The following is a 25,698-nucleotide window of genomic DNA, read 5'->3' on the forward strand; positions in this document are numbered from 1 at the left end:
CCATTTGCCAAGTCAAAAGGTGAAGGGTATTGGGTTATATTATTAACATAATGTTATATAATTTTAATACAACACTCAATTCCAGTGCTCTAATCTGTTTGGACAAGCAGCATTCTAAGGTCACAGTAGTCCATTTTCATTGAAAACTCTGTTTTCATCATCACTGTATCATTCTAAAGTAGTATGTGCTATTAGAGAGCATTTTCGAAAGTCTCTGTTTTCTGAGGAAAACAGGTTCTCAGGCCACATCCACACTAAAACATTTTCATTTGAAAACACACTGAATTCGCTATGTTTTCACCTCTCATGCACTCTAGGATGGTAATTTCCTCCATTGAAAATTTAGATATTTAGATACGCTCTCCATAACCATATACTTTGGAAAACGATTTAAATAGACATGGCCTCATGCTGCCTTCAAGTGCACTTGGAAAGCTCCTACGTCTGAGTTGGGTATTCGTTATAATGAAATGTCACGCATTCAAGTGGGAAACAAAATACGGAAAAAGCCAAACTAAAACATATACACAAAGAACAACAGCAAAAGCATTTTTTCTGCTGTACCAGTAGATAGGCATCAGTGAATGCACCAGCTTCACTTTTACACAACCTTTGATTTACTAATGCATGGTTTCTAATTTTCTGAAACTTTTGATTAATTTGCTAAAGCAAACCATGGAGAGTGTCATTACCTCTACATTAGTTTATTATAAGCTCTGTCAACGAATATTATTGAAATACAGAACTGAAATTAAAATAATTTTGCAAAATCATTAACTTTTCATTGTTTTCCGCTATCTTTCATGCAACGTCACAATTTGACAACTTGAATATCATTCTGAGTTTCCAACTTGTAAATATGACTTTGCTTGGTCATTAATGTGCTCAAAACTCATAATTACAATATTAGGACTCCACTTAAAGGCCACATTAGTCTGTGCATTGTTTGCGACACGTAACGCTTTGGCTTCGTTTGGAACTATTACATTACTGGAGCCAAAAACAGACAAAATAACTGCCGATGTTGTGTCTAAGATGTGTGTCAGTTTCTCGATACCAGTTATAGAGATGTTGTATTACAAACAACAGTATCACTCGCAATTGTACTGTATATTAGCACAGCTGTGATTCAGCCGTTAGCACTTTTCTTATAACCTTAACCTTAGTATTGGAGTAATGCTGTACAAAAAGATGCTTTTTGAGATTTATACATCTTTTTTGAGAAGATGAAAGACAGTTTTATAATAAAAGATGAGACAAAGATGAAAGAAACGCCCTCAAAAGAGAAATGTAAAGCATGTTTGAGGCATGTATATCAGTTAAGAGCCTAATGGATGCATTTCTTACCTGTCACCACAGACTGTGGTGTATGTGTGACAAGTTTGCTTATCTTATCTGGCATCTGTTTATCTGGGGTGTAATGCTCTTTTAGTGTGTTTGAGAGACTTATAAACAGAGGTTGGTAAGTGTTGACATGCACTTTGAGGAACCAATGTTACCATGGTGTTATTCATTCAATAGTGTGTCTAATCATGAAGTTCCTGGAGTGCGAACTGGAGCTAGTTTTAGGAAAAGGTGTTACAGGGGTCATGAGGAATCAAATTTTCCTTGAATAACATACATTATATAACTTAAAGGTGCAATATGTAACATTTTTCATGTAATATTCGCCTTTTCTTTTTTTTTTTTGACAATGTGTGAAATGCAATTTAAAAAACAAGCCCTTCCCGGACTTCCTAGGTTGCCTATTAACGCCTGTAGACTGATTTTCATGCGAAGGGAGCGGGTCGCTTTTGCTGGGAAAATCCAAAAGATGTGACGTTTATGCACACTCCCGAGAGCCTTGCCACAGTGCGTCTCTTCCGCTATTCAACAGAGACAACAAACTGCAACACTTGGTAACGTTATCTTAGAGATGGAATCCAGCAAACGTCCGGCTCCCAGCACAACTCCGACTCCTACACAAACTCAGAGTAAGCCAAAAAAAAAAAAACATGCATCTACTGAATCCAGTCTGGCTAAGCGGGAATGTGACCGTGGTCGAGCGAAAACTAGAGTGAACATCGGCAGGGCAATTGATTCCTGGAGGGACCTTCATTCAGTTTTGGGGATCAAAATCGACCCTGAATTGGCGTTCTTCTTATTGGATAGGTAAGCTTACATAACTGCAAAGCATGTGAAATATAGTGCCAAAAGGATTGATCTATGTAATTTTAGCTAACTTGATCTTACCTGCGAACACTGACGAATTGCAAGCTACCTTGCTCCGTAACTTTCAAATAATTTCAACGATATTCTCTTTATATTAAATGTCAGGTATACAGGAAAAATTTAAGCAAATACGCTGGTTTCTTATTCGTAGTACTACATATGACATACAAAACATACAATAGTGCAACATAACAATGCAACAGTAAACTGTCTGGTATAGTTTGGTAGTATGTAGCTGTATGTGTGTATCAGTATGCTATGTTAGCTGATAAGTAGTTTTAGTTTAGTCTCAAAGTTTGTAGTAAAACAATCATAACTGTATTTTTAATTATGCTACCTCATCTGTCAGCATGATGCCGGTGAATCACGTTCAGCCTCTTTGTACGTTACGTCATTGTTTTGGTCGATGCTCGCTCGCTCGCGTCCCTGTGGAGTGTGTGCACGAGCAACAGTTAGCTGGCTGCAGTTCACTAAATGGCCACAGGTGTTATTAATAACAAGGGTTTCTGAATCTTACATACTGCACCTTTAAATAGGTAAATTTAGTCTACCAAATGCATGAAAGGATGTTGGTGAATTACACCTCTGCAAAGTACCAAAGTTAACAGAACTGAAACTGACTGTATTTAAAGCATTCCATGACATCATATTTTAGTCTGAACATATTTAAAATATGCAAGGACACATGTGGAGATTGGAATGCGGTGAGCAAAATAATAACTGATGGATATGACCTCAAAATCTAATCATGCATGAATACCTTTTTAAAAGAGATTTATGTTGAAAGCACCCGCACTCAAAATCATTTGACACACTTTACACTAGATTAACTGTGTTACTTGACACCTGACCTGTAATATTACACCTGTAGTACCTAAACAGAAACTGGAGAAACCTGCCAATCCAATAAACATATTCTACACACAGCAGGCTACATCAAAATGCATTTAAAGCAACAAAACAGTGTTCGGCTTTTTTTTCTCACTCGCCCTTTTGAAAAACAGATTGGGGAGAGAGAGAAAGGTGACAGGTGGTAGTGGTAGAGATATGTGCATGCTCATTTGTCAGTGGCTCTTGTATGATAGTAGAAAAACAGGTTTGACTGCTAAATGAGAAAATCGGGGGAAGGGGGGGCCGTTTAACTGAGGGGGGGATACAGTACATCAAGTGAACCAAATGAATGATTTAGACTACATAATCTTTTCAAATGTTTTCACAAGACATGCGCAAGTGCATATTTTCCCGCCTTTTAGAGAATTCACAGAGGTATACTAAGCAGGCCTGGCTCCACAGGGGGGCCTGGGTGGGCCTGGCCCTCCCAATCATGAACTTGGCCCACCTTGAGAACTACACCTACACCCACCCCTCAAACAGTTCGGCCCACCCTGTGGGTCCTATGGCCCACCTTACGTCTTAGAACTGGAGCCAGGCCTGATGCTAAGGGTGTTCATGGTATGCAATACAAGTTGTCATCCGCACAAATAACGAGATTTACCGGTAGTCTACACTTTGGGATGTTAATAAATATTTATTTTATTTATTTCACAACATGCAACATACATGTCACATTTCCTTGTGTGGGAAGTTAATAGTGGAGCATGCTTCCCCCTGGAGGCTGTTATGAGCAGTGCACAACACATTCTTTGAAGGGATTTACCCGAGATCAAGACTTTCTTTCTTCTGTGGAACCCAAAAGGCAGAATGTTAGGGACTGATTGCCTCAGTCACGATTCACTATCATTTTATGTTTTTTCCATACAATGAAAGTGAATGGTGACTGAGGCTAACATTCTGTAAATCATCTCCTTTTGCATTCCATGCAAAAAAAAAGAAAGTCATATGAGGATTTGAGCAACATGAGAGTGAGATAATTATTATGCCTTTTGTAGCACTCTTTTTAACTACAACATCAGGAGAGAAATGACAAACCTACACCAGGGTCAAAAATCAAGGGGGGCTCAAATGCTACCAAAAATGCTCTTGAAATTCCAATGTGGGGGCAAAAAAATGCCCTCGTAAAGAATTCTTCTGTATTTTATTTGTAACATCTGATACACAGTAGTTCTTAATATTCTAATATAGTCTTAATTATACATATTATGGAATTAAATATGAGTTTATGTCGATATAATTCTTAGGGTAATAAGTATAAAATTCTTACTCTTGAGAAATTGTTTTTAATTAATTGATTAACATATTTCACATAAACGGATGAGATACAGTTTAAATTAAATGATTAGGGGGGGAAAATGTCCCTGAAAATGTCCCCTTAATGTACAAGTTCAAAATTTTTGACACTGACTTACACTGGAAAAAAATGTTAACCTAAAAATGTGCTTCATGTTGTAACATCTAACCTAACGAAGTCTGATTCAAGTGAAACATACTATGTAACATGTCTGAATCAACCTGAATACATTAGATTACACCAACAAAACTAATTTTATGACTTCGATCAGGTAGAAATGGCTCCAAAATGTAACAATTGCAGGTGACCACTTTTTACAGTTTTACAGGGGACTTGACATAAAAACTCTCTTACTTACATTTATGCATTTGGCAGACACTTTTATCCACAGCAACTTAAATTGCCCTTATTACAGGGACAATCCCCCAGGAGCAACCTGGAGTTAAGTGCCTTGCTCAAGGACACAATGGTGGTGGCTGTGGGGGTTCAAACCAACAACCTTTTGCTTACCAGTTCAGTGCTTTAGTCCACTACACCACCACCACTCCACTTACTTATGCCACCATTGTAAACTGATTTACACAGACTATTCTAAAACACAAAAGACTTAAACATCAGTAAATCTGACATCAAAATATGCCCAAAAAGGTTTAAGAATTTAAGACTTTAAAATATTTTGTACAAAGAAGAATATCCATTCCTTTGCATATCCACAGCTCTTATCTGATGGACAAACAGACAGACAGGGATTAGCGCACAACCAGCAGACGTGCGTCATTCTAGGGCACAAAACCTATATTTGTGTGCCGCCACACTGCAACACTCCACGCTATCAAATATGAATCTCTTAATCCAAAATTCTTATGATTAGCTGTGCTGTTACATTGTTAAATGTAATTATTGTATTTGCTGGTCTTGATGAATATGATTGTGTGTATGTGTAGCTATGAAGGGCGATCGAAAGAGGTTGAAGGCGGAGAAAGCTGACCTGGTGAATCAGATGCAGCAGCTGTACACCACACTGGAGAGCCGTGAAGAGCAGCTCCGAGACTTCATCAGAAACTATGACCAGCACAGAAAGGTGATGTGCATTCCCTCATCAAATTAAAGTTACCACAGACAGAATTCCACGTAACGTGTTGCGTCATAATGTGATTATTGTGTGCAAAGGACATCCGTTCTCCTCAGCAGTTATCATTTGGTTGTATTATCATTTTCCAACCTGGTCTCATAAAATCACGTAAGGATACAGAAACTACATTTTTACTAAATAATTTTTACTTGGCTCGTTGTATGTATCGCGAATGTTTCCTGGTAAAATGAACGCTTCAGCAACAATGAGTTTCATTCAGTGACAAATTGCGAGTAAACGTCAGATTATCAGTTCATAAACACTTGCAGTACTTTTCGCTTTGTTCCTCACACAATGCTTTTTGATGACATCAGAACACTTTTACTATAGTGCATGAAATGCAAGGCAACGCATTTTAACGTTTGCATTACATAACCAACTTGTTCACATGCTATCAAATTATGCAGTTGCTCAACTGATAGAGCATTGCACTTGCGATACAAAGGATGGGGGTATGAGTCCTGAGGAGACCTTGAGTCGACACATGAGTAGAATGTGTCATAAAAGCACCACAAAATGACGAGGTTGCTTCCGCAATTAACCTTTTGCTAAGCAAAGCTTTTTTTTAAGAGATAAAAACACTGCGTGTATCCTCTCTGGGTAACTTGTGTCACTATAACAAATGACCCACCAATAACGGGTTTTACATGTTTCAAATTGTTTTGATTATTTTTGATAAAATCCTGCTTAAAAGAACTCAAACACACATTACTGTCATAGGCTGTCATTGGAAAATAGCAAATGCATGTCAGAATAATGGCAGAAGCGCTTTTAAGGCGGGGCTTAGCGAAAGGTCAATTGCATTTTTCATCTCACACTTGCTTTTTATAACACTACACTTAAAAAAATTATTTTCACTATTGTCCGTTATACTTAATCCTCCCATGTTCATATAGCTCAAAAAATGTATGTAGCCAAGGGAGTTCATTCAACTAAAAAGTGTCTCGTCAGCTTTACTTAATGCATGTGCGTTGGGACAACATTCATATTTTTTGTTTAGTTAAAGGGATAGTTCATCCAAAAATGAAAATTCTCTCATCATTTACTCACCCTCATGCCATCCCAGATGTGTATGATTTTCTCTCTTCACCAGAACACATTTGAAGAAAATAGAAAAATATCTCAGCTCAGTAGGTCCTTAAAATACAAGTGAATGGTGATTTCTCTTTTGAAGCTCCAAAAATCACAGACAGTCAGCGTAAACGTCATCGATACAAAACCAGCTGTTAAATTAATGTCTTCTAAAGTGACACGATTGCTTTTGGTGCGAAAAAGATAAATATTTAAGTACTTTTTTTAACTCTAAATCATGCTTACGATCAGCAGCTGTAAGCGCATGTGACGTATTCACATTGGCACTTGAAACACGCGAGAACTGACGCATGTGCGACACATCCGGACGAGCAGCGCTGTTTACAAGTGAGGAGGAGCACATTACAGTAGCTTGGTTGGTTTTGGTTTACGATCTGTATTTAGCTGTTTCTTTATTCACAATGGTGTGTTTGTGTGCTTATCCTGGATGTCTCAACCGAATGGAGAATGTGAGATTGCGTCCGTAACATGGCAACACAAATACGTCACACGAGAGACCGCTTGATCTCCACCCTCTCGTGAAGCTTACAGGAAGCATTTGATTATAGTTAAAAAGTACTTAAATATTGATCTTTTTTCACACCAAAAGCGATTGTGTCACTTTAGAAGACATTAATTTAACCGCTGGAGTCGTATCAATTACATTTATGCTGACTGTCTGTGATATTTGGAGCTTCAAAAGAGAAATCACCATTCACTTGCATTTTAAGGACCTACTGAGTTAAGATATTTTTCTATTTTTCTTCAAATGTGTTCTGGGGAAGAAAGAAAGTCATACACGCCTGGGATATCATGAGGGTCAGTAAATAATGAGAGAATTTAAATTTTTGGGTGTACTATCCTTTGAACTGAAACTGGGCAAAGGATATCTAGTTCCCAGAATGTTTTGCATTGGACTCGACAGGGAGAGAAAATCTTCAAATTAACTGTTATTTACTGTCACTAGGAAGCATATCACTAAAAGACATTAATTTGAGTTATTTTGACATGTTACATTTTGGTGGGTTTACTTGATTCAGTTAACATGTGGAACCACTGTCCATGATTTGATCAAGTTCAGCCAAAGAGTTTTTTTTTTTTTGTTGTTGTTTTGTTTTTTTGAGTGTATCAAATATATTCAATATATATAATATGTATAGGTTGAAGGTTTAGGGTAGGGAGGTCGGTTTTGTTGATTTCAGACTCGATATTACATGAGCTTTAAAAACTTCATTTGTTTAGGAGAACTTTTACCTTGCTTTTAGCACCACACAGTGCATGTTTCACCTCAGAACTGGCGTGAGACATGTAAGAAACCGTGTAATATCATTTTGGAAAAATGTTGCCACAGCTATGTAATTTTCAGGTGTAAACATTGTGTAATGGAAATATTTCTTGAGTTGAAAGAAAAGGAATTTGTGTATGTGCCCAATGAACTGTGTGCTGCGCTGCAGGAGAGCGAGGACGCGGTAAAAGCTCTGGCTAAAGAGAAGGACATGCTGGAGAGAGAGAAATGGGACCTGCGCAGGCAAACCAAAGAGGCCACAGAACAAGCCAGTGTCCTGCACTCCCAGATAGACATGAAGGAGAACCGAATCAAAGAGCTGGAGGCAGAGCTCACCATGGTGAGATACCATCTCTCTCTCTCTCTCTCTCTCTCTCTCTCTCTCTCTCACACACACACACACACACACACACACAGAGACATACACACCCACTTCTCACAGTGTCATAAACACTCCTTATCTGTTTGTGGCTCTTATCGTTAGTCTCAAATTATACTTCAGTAACTCTCCGATTGCACATATCAGCCTCAACTTTCATCAGATGGACCATGAAATCCCAACCGGTCTGCATTATGCAATTTTAAGCAACATTTTGCGCAATTTATACCACAATGTGCAAACATGCGTGTAGTCACACACAATTTCTGCTTTTATAAACATTTTGTTTTTTACACAATTTCAGGCAAAGCAGTCTCTGGCCACCCTCACGAAAGACGTGCCAAAGCGACACTCTCTGGCGATGCCATCAGAGCCAGTGGTGAATGGCAGTCAGGAGTGGGTGATGCAAGCAGACCTTCCCCTCACGGCAGCAATCAGACAGAGTCAACAAACCCTGTACCATTCACACCCCGTGGACAGGCAAGGTACAGTCACACACCCACATACTTACAGTGTCCAAAAGTAAATCCACTGAGGTAAAAGATGCTAGAAGGCATGCGAGTCATGAAAGCATTGGCGGAATGGCCATCAGGAGCACCGGGCGTTTCCCGGTGGGCCGCTGGGTGATTTGGGCTGGCCTGCTGCTGCTCAAGTACCAGCCCGTCCTACAGGCAATATAGGCGGCCACCCTGGGCTCCAACATGCCCACGCAGACCTCATAACAAGCAAAAATGTAATAAACCCTGCAAGACAAGCAAATACAATGCCGTTTATTTTGAAATAATGGAAATACTTTTATTTTGAAATTGCTTACACATCAGAGCCCATATCCTTATGAGCACACCAACTCCGTACTGCATGTGGACCTCATTATTTAACATACAAATCACAATAATTGTTACAACCAAAAACAACATATTACAACAAATACAACAACAGCAGCGTAAATAAAATCGGCAAACAGTAAAGCTTTGAGCAGTACATATTAATACCACAAAGCATTTCTGGGTGCTGAAGCACGGCTTGCTGAATAATGCTCACGCCTGATAAAAATGCAGAAAATAAGTCATGAAAAATATTACTTTGTAGCTATTTGAGTCTTTGAGGCTTACTTTGTTTAAAGGATAGCAGAAACAGTGCTTTTCAAAGCATAGGGCTTTTCACTTTTTCTCAAGAATAATCTGGGGAAGAAATTAAAACACTGCTGATAGAAGATGCAATAAACTCGCATAGAGTGAAAATATGAGCGATTAATCTGAAAAATATCTGCAAAGATCTACACTGAGTTTTTATTTTTTTATTTTTCTTATTTATATTTGTATATTTATATACTGTATGTACGTATTCTGGCCAAATTTGTTTTCATTGATTTTTTTTTTAATAAACATTTACACATAGTTATGTGAGAAATTGACATGAAATGTTAAGCATTGTCATTAGTGTCCTGCTTTGTGACACTTTCTTCATCTAACTATTTTAAACAACATTATATGATCTTGCATAGCTATACAGTATATACAGTAGAAATATGATATAGTATGTTGTTGTTTCTACAACCTCATATTAACTAAGACAATAGTTTATTTGCACTTCTAGAAAAAAGCTGAAAGGTGATTAAGATCTTTAACTTTGAAGAAATGCTGACTTGTCACAGCACCTAAAATACATACTTTCTCTTGTACTTTCATATACATTTTAACCTAACATATGTATGTTGGGGAAAAAAGTTTTTGGACATGTTATTTTTCTGAGCTATAAAGTACTTATATTTAGTGTTTTCTCTAAAAAATCCACTCATCACATTTACAGTGGTTTTATAAGTTTTACATTTATGAAAATGTTTGCACTGGTGGGCCCTGTTATCATGAATTTGAAACTGAGCCGGAAAATTAAATCAATGAACCGTGTGGTGTGTTAAGGGCCAGGTTTGGTGGGCCGTTCTGGGCCAGAAAGTCCAGGGCCACTTTTTAGTCCCAGTCCGCCACTGCATGAAAGCCACTGATTTTTTTTGCTTTTTTAGTCAGCCGTTTGTATCGCTTTAATTTGAATCACTAACGTTAATAATGATAGTTAGTTAGTTATATTAGGGAATTTTACAGTTGTGTTTTTCAGGCCTGGAAATATCATGGAAATTAACAAACTCTTAAAAGGCATGGAAATTTCTAGAGTGAATATGCATTTTTCTAGTTACACTCTGCACTAAAATATTTCATCGGCTAATTGATCTTGTGCAGAGTTAAATTTGTTGTTTTGTTGAGCTGGAATTTTCTAATGAATAATTTGAAACACTTCACCAGTCGGACTTAATGAAGGTGGTCTGAATCAAAATTATTTTTAAAAATCCTAATGCAGTAATCACCAACAACTGGAAAATTCAAGGAAATTTCTGTAGTGAATAGACATTTTTCTAAATATTCTCTTCTCTTAAAAATTTAATTGCCCAGATATTAATCTTGAATGGAAACAAATTTGTTTACAAACCATAGTGATCTCTGACTTGTGAGCAAATCGTTCTTTTGAGTCGGATCTTTCCAATGAATCATTTGATTGATCACCAATCCATCTGAATGAATCATTAGCAAGTTGGTCTGAATTAAAATTATTTTTAAATCCTTATGCATTAATCACAAATGACTGGAAAGTATTTCAGTCAGATAGATATTGCTCTTGTTTAAGGTAAAATTGGTTTATGTTATAGTGTTTTTCGGTTTGTGAACATATTGTTCTTTTGGATTGGATCTTTTCAATGAATCGTTGGAGCCACTTCACCAATCAAGCTGAATGAATCATTAGTAAATTGGTCTGAATCATGCTTCAGATCGATGAGTGGTGGTGGTGTAGTGGACTAAAGCACTGAACTGGTAAGTGGAAGATTGTTGGTTTAATCCCCACAGCCACCACCATTGTGTCCTTGAGCAAGGCACTTAACTCCAGGTTGCTCCAGGGGGATTGTCCCTGTAATCAGGGCACTGTAAGTTGCATTAGTCTGCATAAAAGTGTCTGCCAAATGCATAAATGTAAATGAATCAAAATGATTTTTAAAAATCCTTACCCAGCAATCACAAATGACTGTAAATGTCATGGAAAAGCCATGGAAATTAATTGATAAAAATGAGAAGGGATCCCTGTATTTACTCGTCAACTGCCAATTTTAAGAATGTTATTTTCGGACCCTGTATACATCCAAATGCACAATCATATGCATGAGAATAGGCACAGTCAAATGTGTACAGTATATCACCCTTGCAAAACTTGCAAGCAACTCCATGCACCACTTGCACACCCAAACTCACGAGTCTTTCCCGCCTCTGCAGCTGCTTTGAGGATCAGCCCCTGTCACTCCCGCCAACCCTCCATCATCTCCGACGCCTCAGCTGCCGACGGCGACCGCTCGTCCACCCCGAGCGACATCAACTCCCCCCGTCACAGGACTCACTCCCTCTGCAATGTAAGAGCTGCCTGGCACCCCCGACCAAGTAATCAGCCTTCCCAACTTGTTTTTTTTCTCCACCTTTACTCTTCTCAAATATTCTGTCCCTGCGCTGCTCATTAGCATGGCTTCGGGTCTGGTTTTATCATAACGGCAGTTAGTGAAGATAAATCAAATTATACAGTTTGTACCTGTGAGAATTAGCTGTGATCTACAAGAGTGAACTGAATGTATTTGTTTTAGGCACAATTGGCTAGTGAAAGTGGCAACAAACGTTCATAGTGTACAAACATTTACCATGGTAATCGTAGTTTGCGGCAAAACATCAAAGTTACTACAGTTATTGTCACTATTGTTAAGGAGGCCATTCAATATTGTCAGCATAATCACAGCTAAAGGGTGTTCTTCACATTATAGCACAGCCTCAAATGCCTTATTGTTTTTATAAAACTGTTACTGCATAATGAAAATATAAGGAATATTATGTTCCTATAAATTATTTTACTAAGCAAATTTTTTTACCTGATTTCCTTACCTGACATAACAGGCATTGCAATGCAACAAAAATTACCATCCGATATTTGCACTGCATGCTGATTTAGTAAAGGAGTCTTAAATGTAGTTTTGTGTCTTAACTGTTACTATTTTGTGTATTTTTGCATGGATGAAATACTGTATTGACCATTGGTCAATGACGAATCAGCATCAGAACTGTCTGTTAGCTAAAGGCCATAGTAATGCACAACACACAGCAGAGTGGTTTACTGTAGGGCTGTCAAATGATTAAAATATTTAATCACGATTAATTGCATTATTTTTGTAGTTAATCACGATTAATCGCATTATCTTTATAAACATGAGTGGACAAAATATACCTCATCCAGATGTATTTTTCAGTCATCCACACAAAACCTACCCAACCAACAGAGTTGAACAACAGAAAATGAACACAACACAACTCAATTCAAATTATGCACAAAATATGGTAGTTGTAAGTGTATTATGACAGGATTAAGACATAATCTTTCCAGGAGCACAGTGGAATTAAATAGCTCTGGTCATGTGACTATTTGCACCACTCATGCAAAAAAGTCTGCACTGTCATTTACAATTGACAACTCTCCAACTTCTGCATTGGCTAGTGCACAATCAAAAAGAGACACTGTGACAGAACCAGCAGGGTTAGCCGGTAATCAGTACCGCTGCTCCCTATACACATATTACGCAGTCTGCGTAGGGCACCAACTCCCTAGGGGGGCACCAGAAACTCCACCGGCTGCCTTTACTGGCACGTTATACATTATTAAAGGACCCGGTAGCAGTTGTGGAACACAGACAATCGCACATTCACTTCGCGCTCGCACCGCGGCTCGCAAATTTCGTACTGCGCCTCGCAGTCAAGGGCGTAGATTTGGCTTGAACATTGGGGGGGCGGTTGTTGCAGCGTGAAGCATTTATATGCTTCCATTGATAATGGTATAAATATTGGGGGGGTTGTAATTGCTTGTTTTGATTATTGGGGGGGTTACCTCCCCCGACCCTAGAATCAACGCCCCTGCTCGCAGTGCAAGGCAGGTGTTCAAATGGCAGCTTTCTTGTCGCTGCAATCATGTTACAAAGTTCCGAGCTCTATCCGTGCTTTGCGGGCATGTTCTACTGCTGTGCTACATTGATAAAATGCTTGCCGCATGTATGCATGTGACATTAGCGGCGTTTGCATGAACTGACTCGCTTCTCATGAACTACAGTTTATTCAAAGGGTCATATTACGCGTTAACAGCGTTAAAAAAAAATTGTGCCATTAAACAAATTTTGTGTTAATTCGTTTTTAACGCATTCACTTCGACAGCACTAGTTTATTGTATTGACCAATGAGCATCCAGAACTGGAACTATTTGTTTTACAATGGTTAATAGTTGTTTCTTCAACTTCGGGCAATTTCATGTCCCAGAAGTTCATTTTTCTTAAAACTAACCGATAACAGATTTCTACTTTTATTTTTGTTATGTGAAGGTCACATTAAAATATTTCATTTATTTTTGGTATTTTAAAAATGCCTTTAATGTATAGATTTGATTTGTTTTCACCTTGTCTCAGATTTTTTATATTAAACAATGAAAATCAATTATAAAAATGCAAATGATTACAGGTTTAAAACTATGATAATATAAACAAAGAGTGAAATAAACATAAACCATTTCCATATTTATTGCGTGAAAATGATTTCTGCCGTCATTTCCACCACACAAAACTATTTGGTCCATAAAAATGTTTTTTCTAAAGTTAGTGTACTTGTGAAGCAAGTCGACAAAAGTGTCAGTGAAGATATAATATGACATAAGTGATGTTTGAAGAAAATATAGAAAATTCAAAGTAAATATCACTTGTGAGCAGAACATTTTTACTGTACGTCATTTCCAAACAAGCTGTAATTTTGACAAATTACACAAAAAGTGTGAATTTTTTTTTTATTGTGTGTATGTACAATACATCACATTTTAGCTATGAAATTAGGCTTAGCAAGACAAAGGACTTGGACATTTTATTTCAAAAATGTTAAAAATGTAATTTTCATCACCATCATTTCCACCACAGAATTCCATTAAACACAATACAGAATTTTAGATGTGGTGGAAATTAAACTATGGTGGGAATTTTCATGACTTTCAGAGAAAAAAAGAAAAATAAATGACATAAATTTCCTGTGGTGCATGTACATACAGTGACAGACATTGGTAGTTGACAAATTAAATAAACTAGTGAGAGCGTGAACATTTTTTTAATGAGACTTTACTTTTTAGAAGTCTAAAAAGAATTCTAAAAACGCCCTAAGTTGCCAAAACACCCCAATATAGGATCTCCTTCAAACACTGTAATAAGTTTTTAGATTGACATTTTGTTCACTTTCTTGGGGGCTACTACTAAATTAGTGCAATTTTACTGGAGTAATAATTGTAGTAACTGCAGCATTTTGGATTGCTATTTTAAGGTTACAACAACCATGTGGAAACCTGAAGCGGTGCTGATGAGACTGCAGATTTTCCTGATATCACAAAAAATGACTGACCTGTTCCCATGTGTCCACCATTACTTGTCTATTCTCTTTCCTCCTTTCTCTTGCTCTCTCTTTTCTGCCTGTCCGTGCTCTTTGTTCAGTCCATGGAGGACCTCGAGGACCAGAAGCGTAAAAAGAAGAAGGAGAAGATGAGTCTTGGTTCACTGTCTCGAGTGTTCGCCCGGGGTAAATCTCAACGCAAGTCCATGGATCCGGGCCTGTTTGATGGTACTTCCACCCCTGATTACTATATAGAGGAGGATGCTGACTGGTGACTGCTATATGTGTGCGTGTTTCTGCATGTATGCCTGGATGAGTGTGAGTTAATGTGTGTGCGCGTGAGTGTACATGCGTTTGCGTGTGCCTTCAAATGTATTCCCCATGAAAAATACAGGAAAGAGAAAGAACTGCTGCCTCTTCGAAATGTACATACAACTCTTAAAAGAACATCTATGTAAATTAAATATATATATTTATATATGTATGCATATGTACATATGTTTACATGCATATAAATATATACACGGGATCATTTGCGTGTGAATATGTTTATGCTGTTATTATGCTTTATTTGTGGTAATTTATGTCTCTTTTTTTATAAACTGGAAACTTGAATTACTGCTGAGCATTTGTATATAGGAACTCTTGTGCACCTTGTGTTTGCTGATGTCTTTATGTGGAATGCTTCTTTTTCATGACCGCTTTTACCATGCACCAAAGGACCCAAGCTGTCTTCATACACCATACCGTTTGGCCCATTGCCCTTTTGACTTTGTCGTGAAAATCGGAATGATTTAATGTTTAACAATTGCAGTTTAGAATGAAGATGTACAGAACTCAAAACCATCCAGATATGACATCTTCCTTAACTCTACACCTCAGTATGCTAATCATTGAGAAATATTTATGGTAATAACAAGTAAATTGAGTGTGTTTACTCAAAGTTGCACTCCGCTGCCAAATTGGAATATTCATTTGGACACAAGGAAACGTTTTATTATGCATTACTACTTGCAAGGTTGCACCTAGGAAATTATAAACTTGACAAATGTGAATCCATATTTTCTTTGGAAAGACTTCCTCATAATCCTATTTTAGATTTTTCAAAGTTACAGTATACTGTATGTATCGGACTGGCATTGTCTGATCTGTTTGGTTTGATGTGACTGCGTAAATGTAGTTTTGTTCAGATCTGCCCCATTTTTAGTACTATTTATTAGACCATTTTCCCTTTTTTTTAAATGATCCTTTAAAAACATGATATAACCCGTGAGGAATTATACTAGATTTTGAACTGACCATGAGGAAACTGTGTTATCATTGACTGTTGCCTTTACACCCTGAATACACCGAACACGTCCGTTGACGTGCCGCAATGGATTGTCTACACAAGAAGCGTCGAAGTGAACATTCGAAATGACGTGCAGAAAGCACGGACCAATGAGCTGTGAGCTCGAGTAGACTTCAGCAACGTTTAAATGGGTGAATAACCCATATCCTACTTTATTTTCAATGGAAATCAACTGGTATAAACTTTTACTTTTTATATAATTATTATTGAAATGTTATTGTTGCTAACAGGCCAGTGCTAGGATGCAATCTTTGGTGTGGCACTTGTATGTTTAGTGTTCAACATTGATCGATTCACTGTCAGTCAGGGTTGGGCATAAGAAGTTTCTGGGGGTGCTTGAGGCAAGTGTAGGGGTGGCAATGTCCCCTCTAGCCCCCACTTTAGACCCGACCATGAGACCAGAAACATCACAAGCTAGCTTTAATGTTATAATCAGAAGTTATTTAAATGTATAACAAATATAATTCATGGCAAAAATAATCACATTATTTTATTTCAAATGTACAGGATAATAAAGTGGCTGGAATAGCTATGAACTATCAACTACCAATCCGTCTACTGCCGGCACTACACAATGCACCACAAACTAACCTTCCGGTGTAGACTGCATCATTGATTGAAATGGGAGTGATTTGCTTTTGACGTGACGCTCGTGTCCGGTGTAGACAGGGTGTTAATTTAGCACATATTTACATACAAATCTGGTATATGTGTTATTTTTCCCCAACTAAAGGTGCTGAGCCTATGAGGACCTTGTGTCAACAAAGTGCCAAAAGTTTATACTAGAAGTTGTGAAGTTAAAAACACATAGCTTGCAGTAGACAAGAAATTGTCTCTCTGTGCAAAAAATAAAAAAGTCTGTGAAAAAAATCATAACACACCCTGCTTCCATAACATATTTTTCCATTAATGTTGAAACCAATAATGTCATCATTACTCTGTCTCGCTGCCATATCACATATATCTTTCCGTTTCAAACTTTCCTTTGCATCTTGGTGGCACTGATTATTTTTATTTTTTTCGTTTTTTTTTTTTTTACATTTTAAATTAAACTGACTATTCCTCATGTCACTCTAATGAGTTTTTGTTGTAAGGTTTGTAAAGTAGATTATGCCAGATATAAGATTAAATCTATTAAAGAATTTATTTAAAGATCAGGAAAGAGGTCATTTCAATGAACCCGGACTGTCTTTGGAATTACGGACAGACCGATGAGGAAGTTTCAACATTCTGGAGACATGATGATTTAAAAATAATAAAATAAAAACGTATTTTAAAATAAAAACACATAACCCTGTGTGTGTGTGTGTGTGTGAGTTTTCATGTACTGGTTTCCTCTTAACCCTCTTGTTCTGGGGTTGCCATGGTTTGGGGTGACCCCGCTCTGCTCTTCATTTGTATCTACCCACCATCTGTTAACACGTGTCTTAACATTGTCTTACCTCAGTGGATGAGAATGCCCCAAACTCACTACATTCATAACCCATACAAATTATGTCAACTGGAACAATCATGTGCACCTTTATCCAAAACATGAGCACGATCATGTGCCCCTTTACCCAAAACATCATCACATGACAATCAACTGATTTTTTATTTTTTTATTAAAGGGTGTATCAACAAGAAACATTCACATTAATTAGAAAATATACAGTGGGATTCAGAAGTCTGAGTCTGCTTGTGCAAATGCATAGCAATTTTAGTGAAAAGCTGAATTAAAAAATGAGAATTTCTCAGTATGTCCCCCTTTTGCTTTAAAGGCAGCATGCACTCGAGCTGGCATGGACTCCACATGTTTGTGCAAGACCTGATGATTTATGTTATCCAGCATGATTTGAGAATGTCCCAAGAATTCAATGGAAGCTTAAAGGAAATTTTAACACTTTTTTATAAAAAAAAAAAACAAACAAAAAAACTTCTTTGATTAGTGGAATAGAAATAGTGTAGAATCTTTTTTTATTTATTTTATTATTATTTTTTTTTATTTACATTACAAAAATGTATGTTTAAAAGTTTTCAAAATCCCAAAACTTTGTTTATTTCCAGGTTTAAATTACATTTTTAATCCTAGATTTTCCAAGTGAACTCAGACTTTGAGCATTACTCTATACAGTATACCGTTTAAAGTGTTATATTTTTAAGGAAAAAGTTTTCATTTTACAGCATCATGAAGGATGATGGAGAGCATACCACAGTAAATTTAGAGTGATTATATATATATATATATATATATATATATATATATATATATATATATATATATATATATATATATATATATATCATTACTTGAAATGGAAACAGATTGTGATCTCCATTAAAAACTATTATTTGATGAGCCAGTGGATGCTCTCAGATGTCTCAAACGATGTCTCAAAAGCTTATTTCCTCCAAAGGTTTGAAATGAGTGTCCTCTGCCCCAATGCCCATCAGTTAATGAGTTTTATAGTGGTAATTATTCAGCTAATTAAAATCTGATGACGCCTCAACATAAAGACGATGATACGGTCTTTGAGTCTTTTTTTATACCTGTTAAAGCATACTTTTAATGCTGAGACCTACAAATCAAACACAATATAAGCAAATATGTTTAAATAATGGGCTTGATAGGGTGTGTTATGTAGTAAGCTATACACCTAACTCATTTTGAATCCAATGCAGCAGCATCAGCTCAGTCAGAGTTGTAGGGCACCATCTGCTGGCACATGAAACTGTACTGTGTGTTATTGGTGTGAATTCTGAAATTCAGCACCAAAAAAGCCTGATGACAACACCATGTCAGTGATTTGTGCTTAATGCTAATTAAATTTAAGAATTGAATTAGCATATATAGGCTAATGAACATACAGTGTGGTCCAAAAGCCTGAAATCACTTCAATGTTTTTATTAAAGATATGTAGTATTTAGTATGTCGCCATTTTTGCTTTATTTAAAAATGTTCCAGAAAGCATCCTATGTGCTTTAACAGAAGCAATTAAATCTGACCTTTTTAACAAAGGAGTTAACATGGATAATATAACAAATGTTTCTTATTTGATTAGTGATTTAGTCTTAAATATTTCATTTGTCATAATATTATTTTTTTTTATTATAATACTATATACTTTCTGTTTCTCTCCAGATTAAATTAGGTATTAAATCTCACAATTACACTGAGCGCTTTTACATGCACACCAATACGCTGTTAACCAGCGCTGGCTAGATAACTTCAGAATTGCAGTCTGTAACTGATACTATTTTTTGGCAAAGATGTCAGAAAAAGATGGTGTATATTGTTCTTGTTTACAAGAGGACATATTTTTTAAAATACTATTGTCTTCCAGGTTTGTTTGTTTTTTTGTCCAGACATCCAGAATCAATAATTAATGAAGGTTACTGGATATGATGTAGACATTGTATTTCACAGCTATACATCAGCAGTGTTTAGTAACTTGCATAATTATTCGTCATAAGGCGGGGTCTAACATAAATCAGTAGTAGCCTGTTTTAGAATGAAAAATGTAAAAGATTTTAAAAAGAAGAAGAATTAAGGGTAATCAATAAATATTAATAATTTACTACCGTTGCCTGATTAATATTTAGTCATGTAATCCATAAAAAAGTAACTGTAATCTGATTGTTGTTTAGTTATTAGTATTATCTTGAGTATTGTAAAGTGTATAATCTACTTACAAGTCCTTGATTTTTGTAATCTGATTATGTAATCCAGATTACATGCAATCCACTACAACTCAGCACTGCTAATAACTACCCAAAATCAGCTTGTTCAAAAAAATCAGACAATTCAAGAAAACTGTTTACATAAGACTTGAAATCAGGGACTAAAAACTAAATGTTTTTTATTTCGGTTTGTTCTGAGCAAAAACAGTATTTTTTTCGTTTCTGGTTCAGAAGTTCCGCAGCCGCAAGGTTACCGGTTAGAACAAAATAAAAGAACGGTTAATAACGTTCTTTATAAAATGACAGTGCTCTAGGGGGTGGGTGAAATACCAATTGCAGTGATGCCAGATCTTGCAAGAGCAACCTGGTCTGTAAAAAAAGCCCAAAATAATCCACTTGCCTCACCAAAATAAGCGAAAATAAGCAATATATGTTTTCCTGTGTGGTGGATTTATCGGCATAGAAATCATAACAAGCAGTTAATTAACAGTTAAGTATAATTTTAATTAAAGATCTGCTTCTCAGTCAAAACCCGACAGAATCAAATCTGTATTAATGCATCATATCTCAAAATAATTCAGTGAAGATGTGGAAACAGCTGAGAAATGTTTTCCTTGTGCCTGGATTAGCCATGCATGTATATGTAGTAATTATGCATAGTTGTTATAAAGGTCTTCATTCAGAGAATGCAACATCCACAACGGGCAACTGGGCAAAGAAATGTGTGATGCAGCGGTTTCCTTCAGGATCAAAGCACATGTTTCATTTTTATTCAGGTTTATGAAGTGACGTCGTCATGGAAAAATTGCATATAACGACAGAAAAGGTTTGAAAGTGATTTTATCATACGAGAATCATGTTAACACACACATTGTTTACATCTTGTGACTATACTTTTATAACAGTGGGTATTTTAACATTTACGGATTGGCCCCATTTACTTCCATTGTAAGTGCTTCACTGTAACCCAAAAAATGTGCTTTTTTTTTTTTTTTTTAAGAAAAGGGCTATGAGTCGAAACATAGGAATATTCCTTTAAACAGTTTATGACCTGGTAAAGGAAAGCCATTTAAGGCATCTACTGTACATGACCACACACATTGTCTCCAATATTAAGCACAATTGGTGAAAGACCGTGCATGTAAATGCGCTCAGTGTGGTCTTAGACTTTTGAGCCCCACTATATTTAATAAACTATACAATGACATATTTTTCATTCAGTATGATTTGAAGTTTAACCTTCCAAATAGCAAATATAGGACTATATAACAAAAAAGGACCAGAAACCTGTCACAGCATTGGACTCAGTTTGGTGTCATGGTAAATAATGCTGTAAAACTTCTACATTTGTGGATTAGGGGAAGAAAGTAAGTATATTCAATATTACTGTAGTTTCACACAGGAAGAAGGAAGTCAAGTGGCTTTGTAGTAAAAATCTGGAGTTAGTGAGGTAAATGAGGATGTGGTTACAATTCAGAGGATGTCTGTGTTTTATATGAGGAGAGATAAGGCCTGTCGATCTTGAACGCAGGCCTTATCGCACCCATCAGTTCATGCATGAAAGCAATGAAGAATTTAAGGAGCATTTTAAAGGGTAGAGAATACTGCACTCAAACAAATTAAACAGGAGATTGAGGTGGGTGGATTTCCAGATAGCTATAAAAAAAGCTTTTATGTGCAGAATGGATAAAGCATTTTTGTTGTGCTCTCAACCCCTCTGAACCCCTTAAACTTGCCCCCCTCCCTCCCATTCCTGTCCCTCCTGACCAATCCAGACTCAGACAGCCTCTCCAGCCAGACACACCCCAGCCTATCAGATGGCGAGGAGCAGCTGGAACGGCTGCAGCAGGTGGAGCTTACGCGCACCAAGCCCATGTCTCTGTGGAAGGCGGTCACTGTGCAGGCCTGGCTGGAAGTTGTCATGGCAATGCCCATATACATGCGTGCCTGCTCAGAGAATGTCAAGAGTGGGAAGGTAAAAGCTCCATCTCTGTGCAATATTTTGAATGCTTTCCTTCCACAAGAGCATTATGTTTTGGCAAAAAATGAAAGAAATGCAAGTACAACTAATACTAAATTAATCATATCCTTGATTAAGTGACATTTTGAGATAGCATTGTGTGTATGATTAGTACTTCATTTTAACATCCTCCCAATATTTACTTCCCTGATGCTTACTATGTGACCTGACATTGGAAAGGCTATTTGCCCGTTAATGAAAATTCTGTCCTCATTTAATCACCCTTATGTTGTTCCAAACCCATATGACCTGTCTTCTTTCCATGGAAAACAAAAAGAGATGTTAGCCTGCAATGAAAGTGAAAGGTGACGAGCTCACATTCTGCTCTCCTTTTGTGAACCATGGAAGAAATCTAGATCCGTTTCATCTACCGTAGTTTATGATTACTTTATGGGGAAGCCCTGGTGACATTTACTCTCACAGCGCTGAACTGATTAGCCTGTGGTCTGTGGAGCTGATGTGGTGATGATGTCACAGTGAGCGACTTCCTGTTGCAGGTGTTGCTGGGGTTGACCGATGAGGATCTGGAGCTGGGGTTGGGCATTAACAGCCCCATGCACCTCAGGAAACTCCGCCTTGCTATTGAGGACTACCGGGAGGCAGAGAACGGACGAGGGTGAGTGGCCACATGCACAAACACACACACACAAACACAGATGTTAGCAACAAATTAGAGCAAGTCTAAATACACATATGTGTGCATGTCTTTTAGTCTATGTGAGTTTGCTTTTAGGCCGTCTATATACTAGTGTCCTACTAAACATTGACAAAACTCCCTTTTAGCAGTTATTTGCATTTAAAATTTACTGTCTTTCTCTTTCGTGAAAACAGACCCAAAATATTGATGACTCATGCTGCACTACACAGATTTTGATCCAATCATTGGCTATCTAGAATGAGAATGTCCCTCCCCTTGCAACCAGCAAGTAGCAAGCTATGTTTCATACTTGTAGCTGATGAAAACTAAAGCCTATTCATTATTTTATCTGTATTTTTTTTAAAAGAGACTTTTTCAATTTGTCCCACCCAAACTTCCTGTTTCAATAGGAAATATCTCATCACAGGGCTGAAAACAGTGCTCAAAAAGCTATTTTATGGTGTCTTTAAACTCTCTAATCTGTAAAAAAAACTAATAATAATAATTTAAAAACAAAAACAAAAAAAAAAAAAAATTCCCTCGTTTTTTTATTTTATTTTTTTATTATTTGTTTCTGTCAGAATATCCAAAGCTGCTGATATGGACCATCACTGGGTGTCTAAGAGCTGGCTGAGTGACATTGGGCTCCCTCAGTACTCACAAGTCTTCCACAATCAATTAGTGGATGGCAGAGTACTGAACTCACTCACACGGAGAGACTTGGAGACCATCTTCAACATTACCAACAAGTTCCATGTAACTAGTATTCTATCAGCCATTCAGCTTCTGCAAATGCTCAACTTTGATAAAGAGGTAAGATACAATATTGACCTTATGATTTTAAACTAACTATAATCTGCCGCTACTCTTCAGACACGCTCATATTAACCTTTGCATGGTGATTTCTGTGGGAGAAATACAGTCATCTCAATAGCAATCCGTGCAAATGGAAATTTCACCAGTTCATGATCAGAATTTCACTACGCAATTTCCCGTGGGGTTCAATTTGGGTGAACTCTGACATGCAAATTTGCATCATTGACCAATAGGAAGTTGCCTTGTTTGGCAGTGACCTCTGAGTGGGCAGTGCTTCGTGCATAGCTTCACTAGAGCACAACAGTGCCCGCCCACTTTTTCAGCCCTCTTGTAACGGAAGTATTTTTCTAATTCATTTTTTCCATATGGATTTCATAAACTTCTAAGTCATGAACCAAACCAATCAGCTCTGAAGTAACTTACAACATTGCAAACTTTGATTTTAAGCAAAAAAGTATAGAAAATCTGACAAAGATATAAAACTGTGTACTTAACGTCTTTCCTTAACTACAATCCCATGAAGCATTGTGAGTAATGTAATCGAATTACAAATTATGGAAAAATGTAAATCTATTGATTTACAGTTGTTGATTATAAGTATAGAAACAATATGTTTCACTATTATTGCAAAATATTCAGCTATTTAAAAATATGCAAGTAATTTGAGAGTGTAGGAAGACAGACTCTATGGCATCATTCACAGTACTGTATTTCATGGAAGTGGGTGGTCACTGCAGAGCTCTTTTGGTGCGCTTTGTTGGCCGTGATTCTCTGATTGGTGGATCAGCTGGATCATGGATAGTGTAGTTCTTTACCAGGAATTTCACTATTAAACACAATTTCTAAAACATGAAGTTGGACTGTTGGCTTCAAAAGAAGCATATACCATCGATTAACAACCTTTGAGCTCACAGCAGGTCTATCTTTAAAGGTTTATAAGTTATTGTTAAAAATCAATTCGCCTTTGAATCGAAACCTGACTGCTGCACTGTATAGACAAGGAAATTATTTTAGCTGTGTTTCTTTGTAACTTCACTCTCCCAGAGTATAAAGAGCAGCATAAAAAGAGGCTGCTTGGCAAGTAGTTTTTGCGGGTGCCTCGTGCTTAACATCCGTCCACGCTTTCTTCACCTGTGGTATTTTGCCATGCAAAGGTAAATGTGACCGTTCTTTCTATGTGTTTTCTGTACACATTCTGTCCCATTCAATCTGAAAATCCGAAATGTGGAGGTAGTCTGTATTTGTATTGTGAGAATATACTGTACTGATTACTTTGTGTTGTGATCATAATATCTCTACAGACTATACAGGCACGTCGTGCTCAGTGCGAGAATCGAGATGTGGATCCGGTGGTCTGGACCAGCCACCGTGTCATTAAATGGATCAGAGACATTGATCTTAAGGTGGGTAAGGTAGTAGAGAGAGTTAACCCAAAATTAAGAACTGCGTTAGCCTCAGTCACCGCTCACTTTCATTGTATGGAAAAAAGATCCAGTGAAAGTGAATGGTGACTGAGTTAGCATAACCTAAAATCTCCTTTTGTGTTCCACTGAAGAAAGAAAGTCATTTGATTCATTTGGGTTTGGGACAACATGAGGGCAAGTAAATGATGACAGAATTGTCATGTTTGGGTGAACTATCACTTTAAAATTTCAAGTTCCTTTCTTCCTTTAAAGAAAATCCCTGACCTGTCTAAAATGTTGAACACCAAATGGAATCAGGACTTGAACCAATAATACAAATACTGCAATTTGCTTAATATCTGACAGCAATCTACATTAAAATGAGACTTTGCTATGATATAATGTTCAAACGGTTTATTTAATCTTGCCTTTTATGCAGGAATATGCAGAAAGCCTTCGGAACAGTGGCATCCATGGTGCTGTAATGGTTCTAGACCCGACCTTCAGTGCAGACAGCATGGCCAAGGCTTTAGACATCCCTAACAATAAACACATGATCCATCGGCATCTTTACGAAGAAATGAAGGTGCTTCTCAATCCAGCAAGGTTTGTGCATCTTCATTACAGTAGTAAGTAGCATATACAATAGGACAAGCTGTATTGATTAATAGCAGTTGGAACACTAGTCATCTGCCTTTAAATGGGCTTTTTAAACCTTGAGCTGTTAGAATGCAGAGTTAATCCATTCACATAACAAAGAGCATTTTACATCAAAGAGCAATGCTATGCTGTATAGCCATATCTCTCAACTCAACAGTCACTGTATTGGTACTAAAAGGGTGAGATTAAGAAGTATTTCTGGCCTACAGAACGAATCAGACCCAGGACTACAGGAAAGAGGGAACTCCGACACATTCTCCTGTCTCAAATTGCCGCAAAACTGAGGAAGGACTTTCTCCCAGGCTAAAAGTTGGCAAGGTATATGCTATCCTGTTATTGACACAAAACAATCTGACAAAATAAAGAAAAATGGTAGACTTTGTGCACCAAAGTGTTATTG

The 25,698-nt window shown here is 37.2% G+C and overlaps 1 protein-coding gene across 5 annotated transcripts in view; it reads left to right on the forward strand.

Moving 5' to 3' along the window:
• Window positions 1–25,698, forward strand: part of LOC127427576 (kazrin-like) — a 230,491-nt gene that overhangs the window by 201,331 nt on the left and 3,462 nt on the right. For 3 of the 5 annotated variants that reach the window (XM_051675237.1, XM_051675238.1, XM_051675239.1), the window contains 11 exons: window positions 5,344–5,480; window positions 8,057–8,227; window positions 8,571–8,751; window positions 11,581–11,714; window positions 14,853–14,979; window positions 21,538–21,737; window positions 22,280–22,398; window positions 23,001–23,232; window positions 24,537–24,638; window positions 25,078–25,244; window positions 25,508–25,616. In XM_051675237.1, coding sequence (XP_051531197.1) covers window positions 5,344–5,480; window positions 8,057–8,227; window positions 8,571–8,751; window positions 11,581–11,714; window positions 14,853–14,979; window positions 21,538–21,737; window positions 22,280–22,398; window positions 23,001–23,232; window positions 24,537–24,638; window positions 25,078–25,244; window positions 25,508–25,616 — 1,679 coding nt within the window. Of the gene's footprint in view, window positions 1–5,343; window positions 5,481–8,056; window positions 8,228–8,570; window positions 8,752–11,580; window positions 11,743–14,852; window positions 15,030–21,537; window positions 21,738–22,279; window positions 22,399–23,000; window positions 23,233–24,536; window positions 24,639–25,077; window positions 25,245–25,507; window positions 25,617–25,698 lie in introns of those variants that run through there. The other 2 variants (XR_007894952.1, XM_051675240.1) reach the window with 2 other exon arrangements.

This window comes from Myxocyprinus asiaticus, chromosome 37 (assembly GCF_019703515.2).
Source record: "Myxocyprinus asiaticus isolate MX2 ecotype Aquarium Trade chromosome 37, UBuf_Myxa_2, whole genome shotgun sequence".
Taxonomy (NCBI): Eukaryota; Metazoa; Chordata; class Actinopteri; order Cypriniformes; family Catostomidae; genus Myxocyprinus; species Myxocyprinus asiaticus.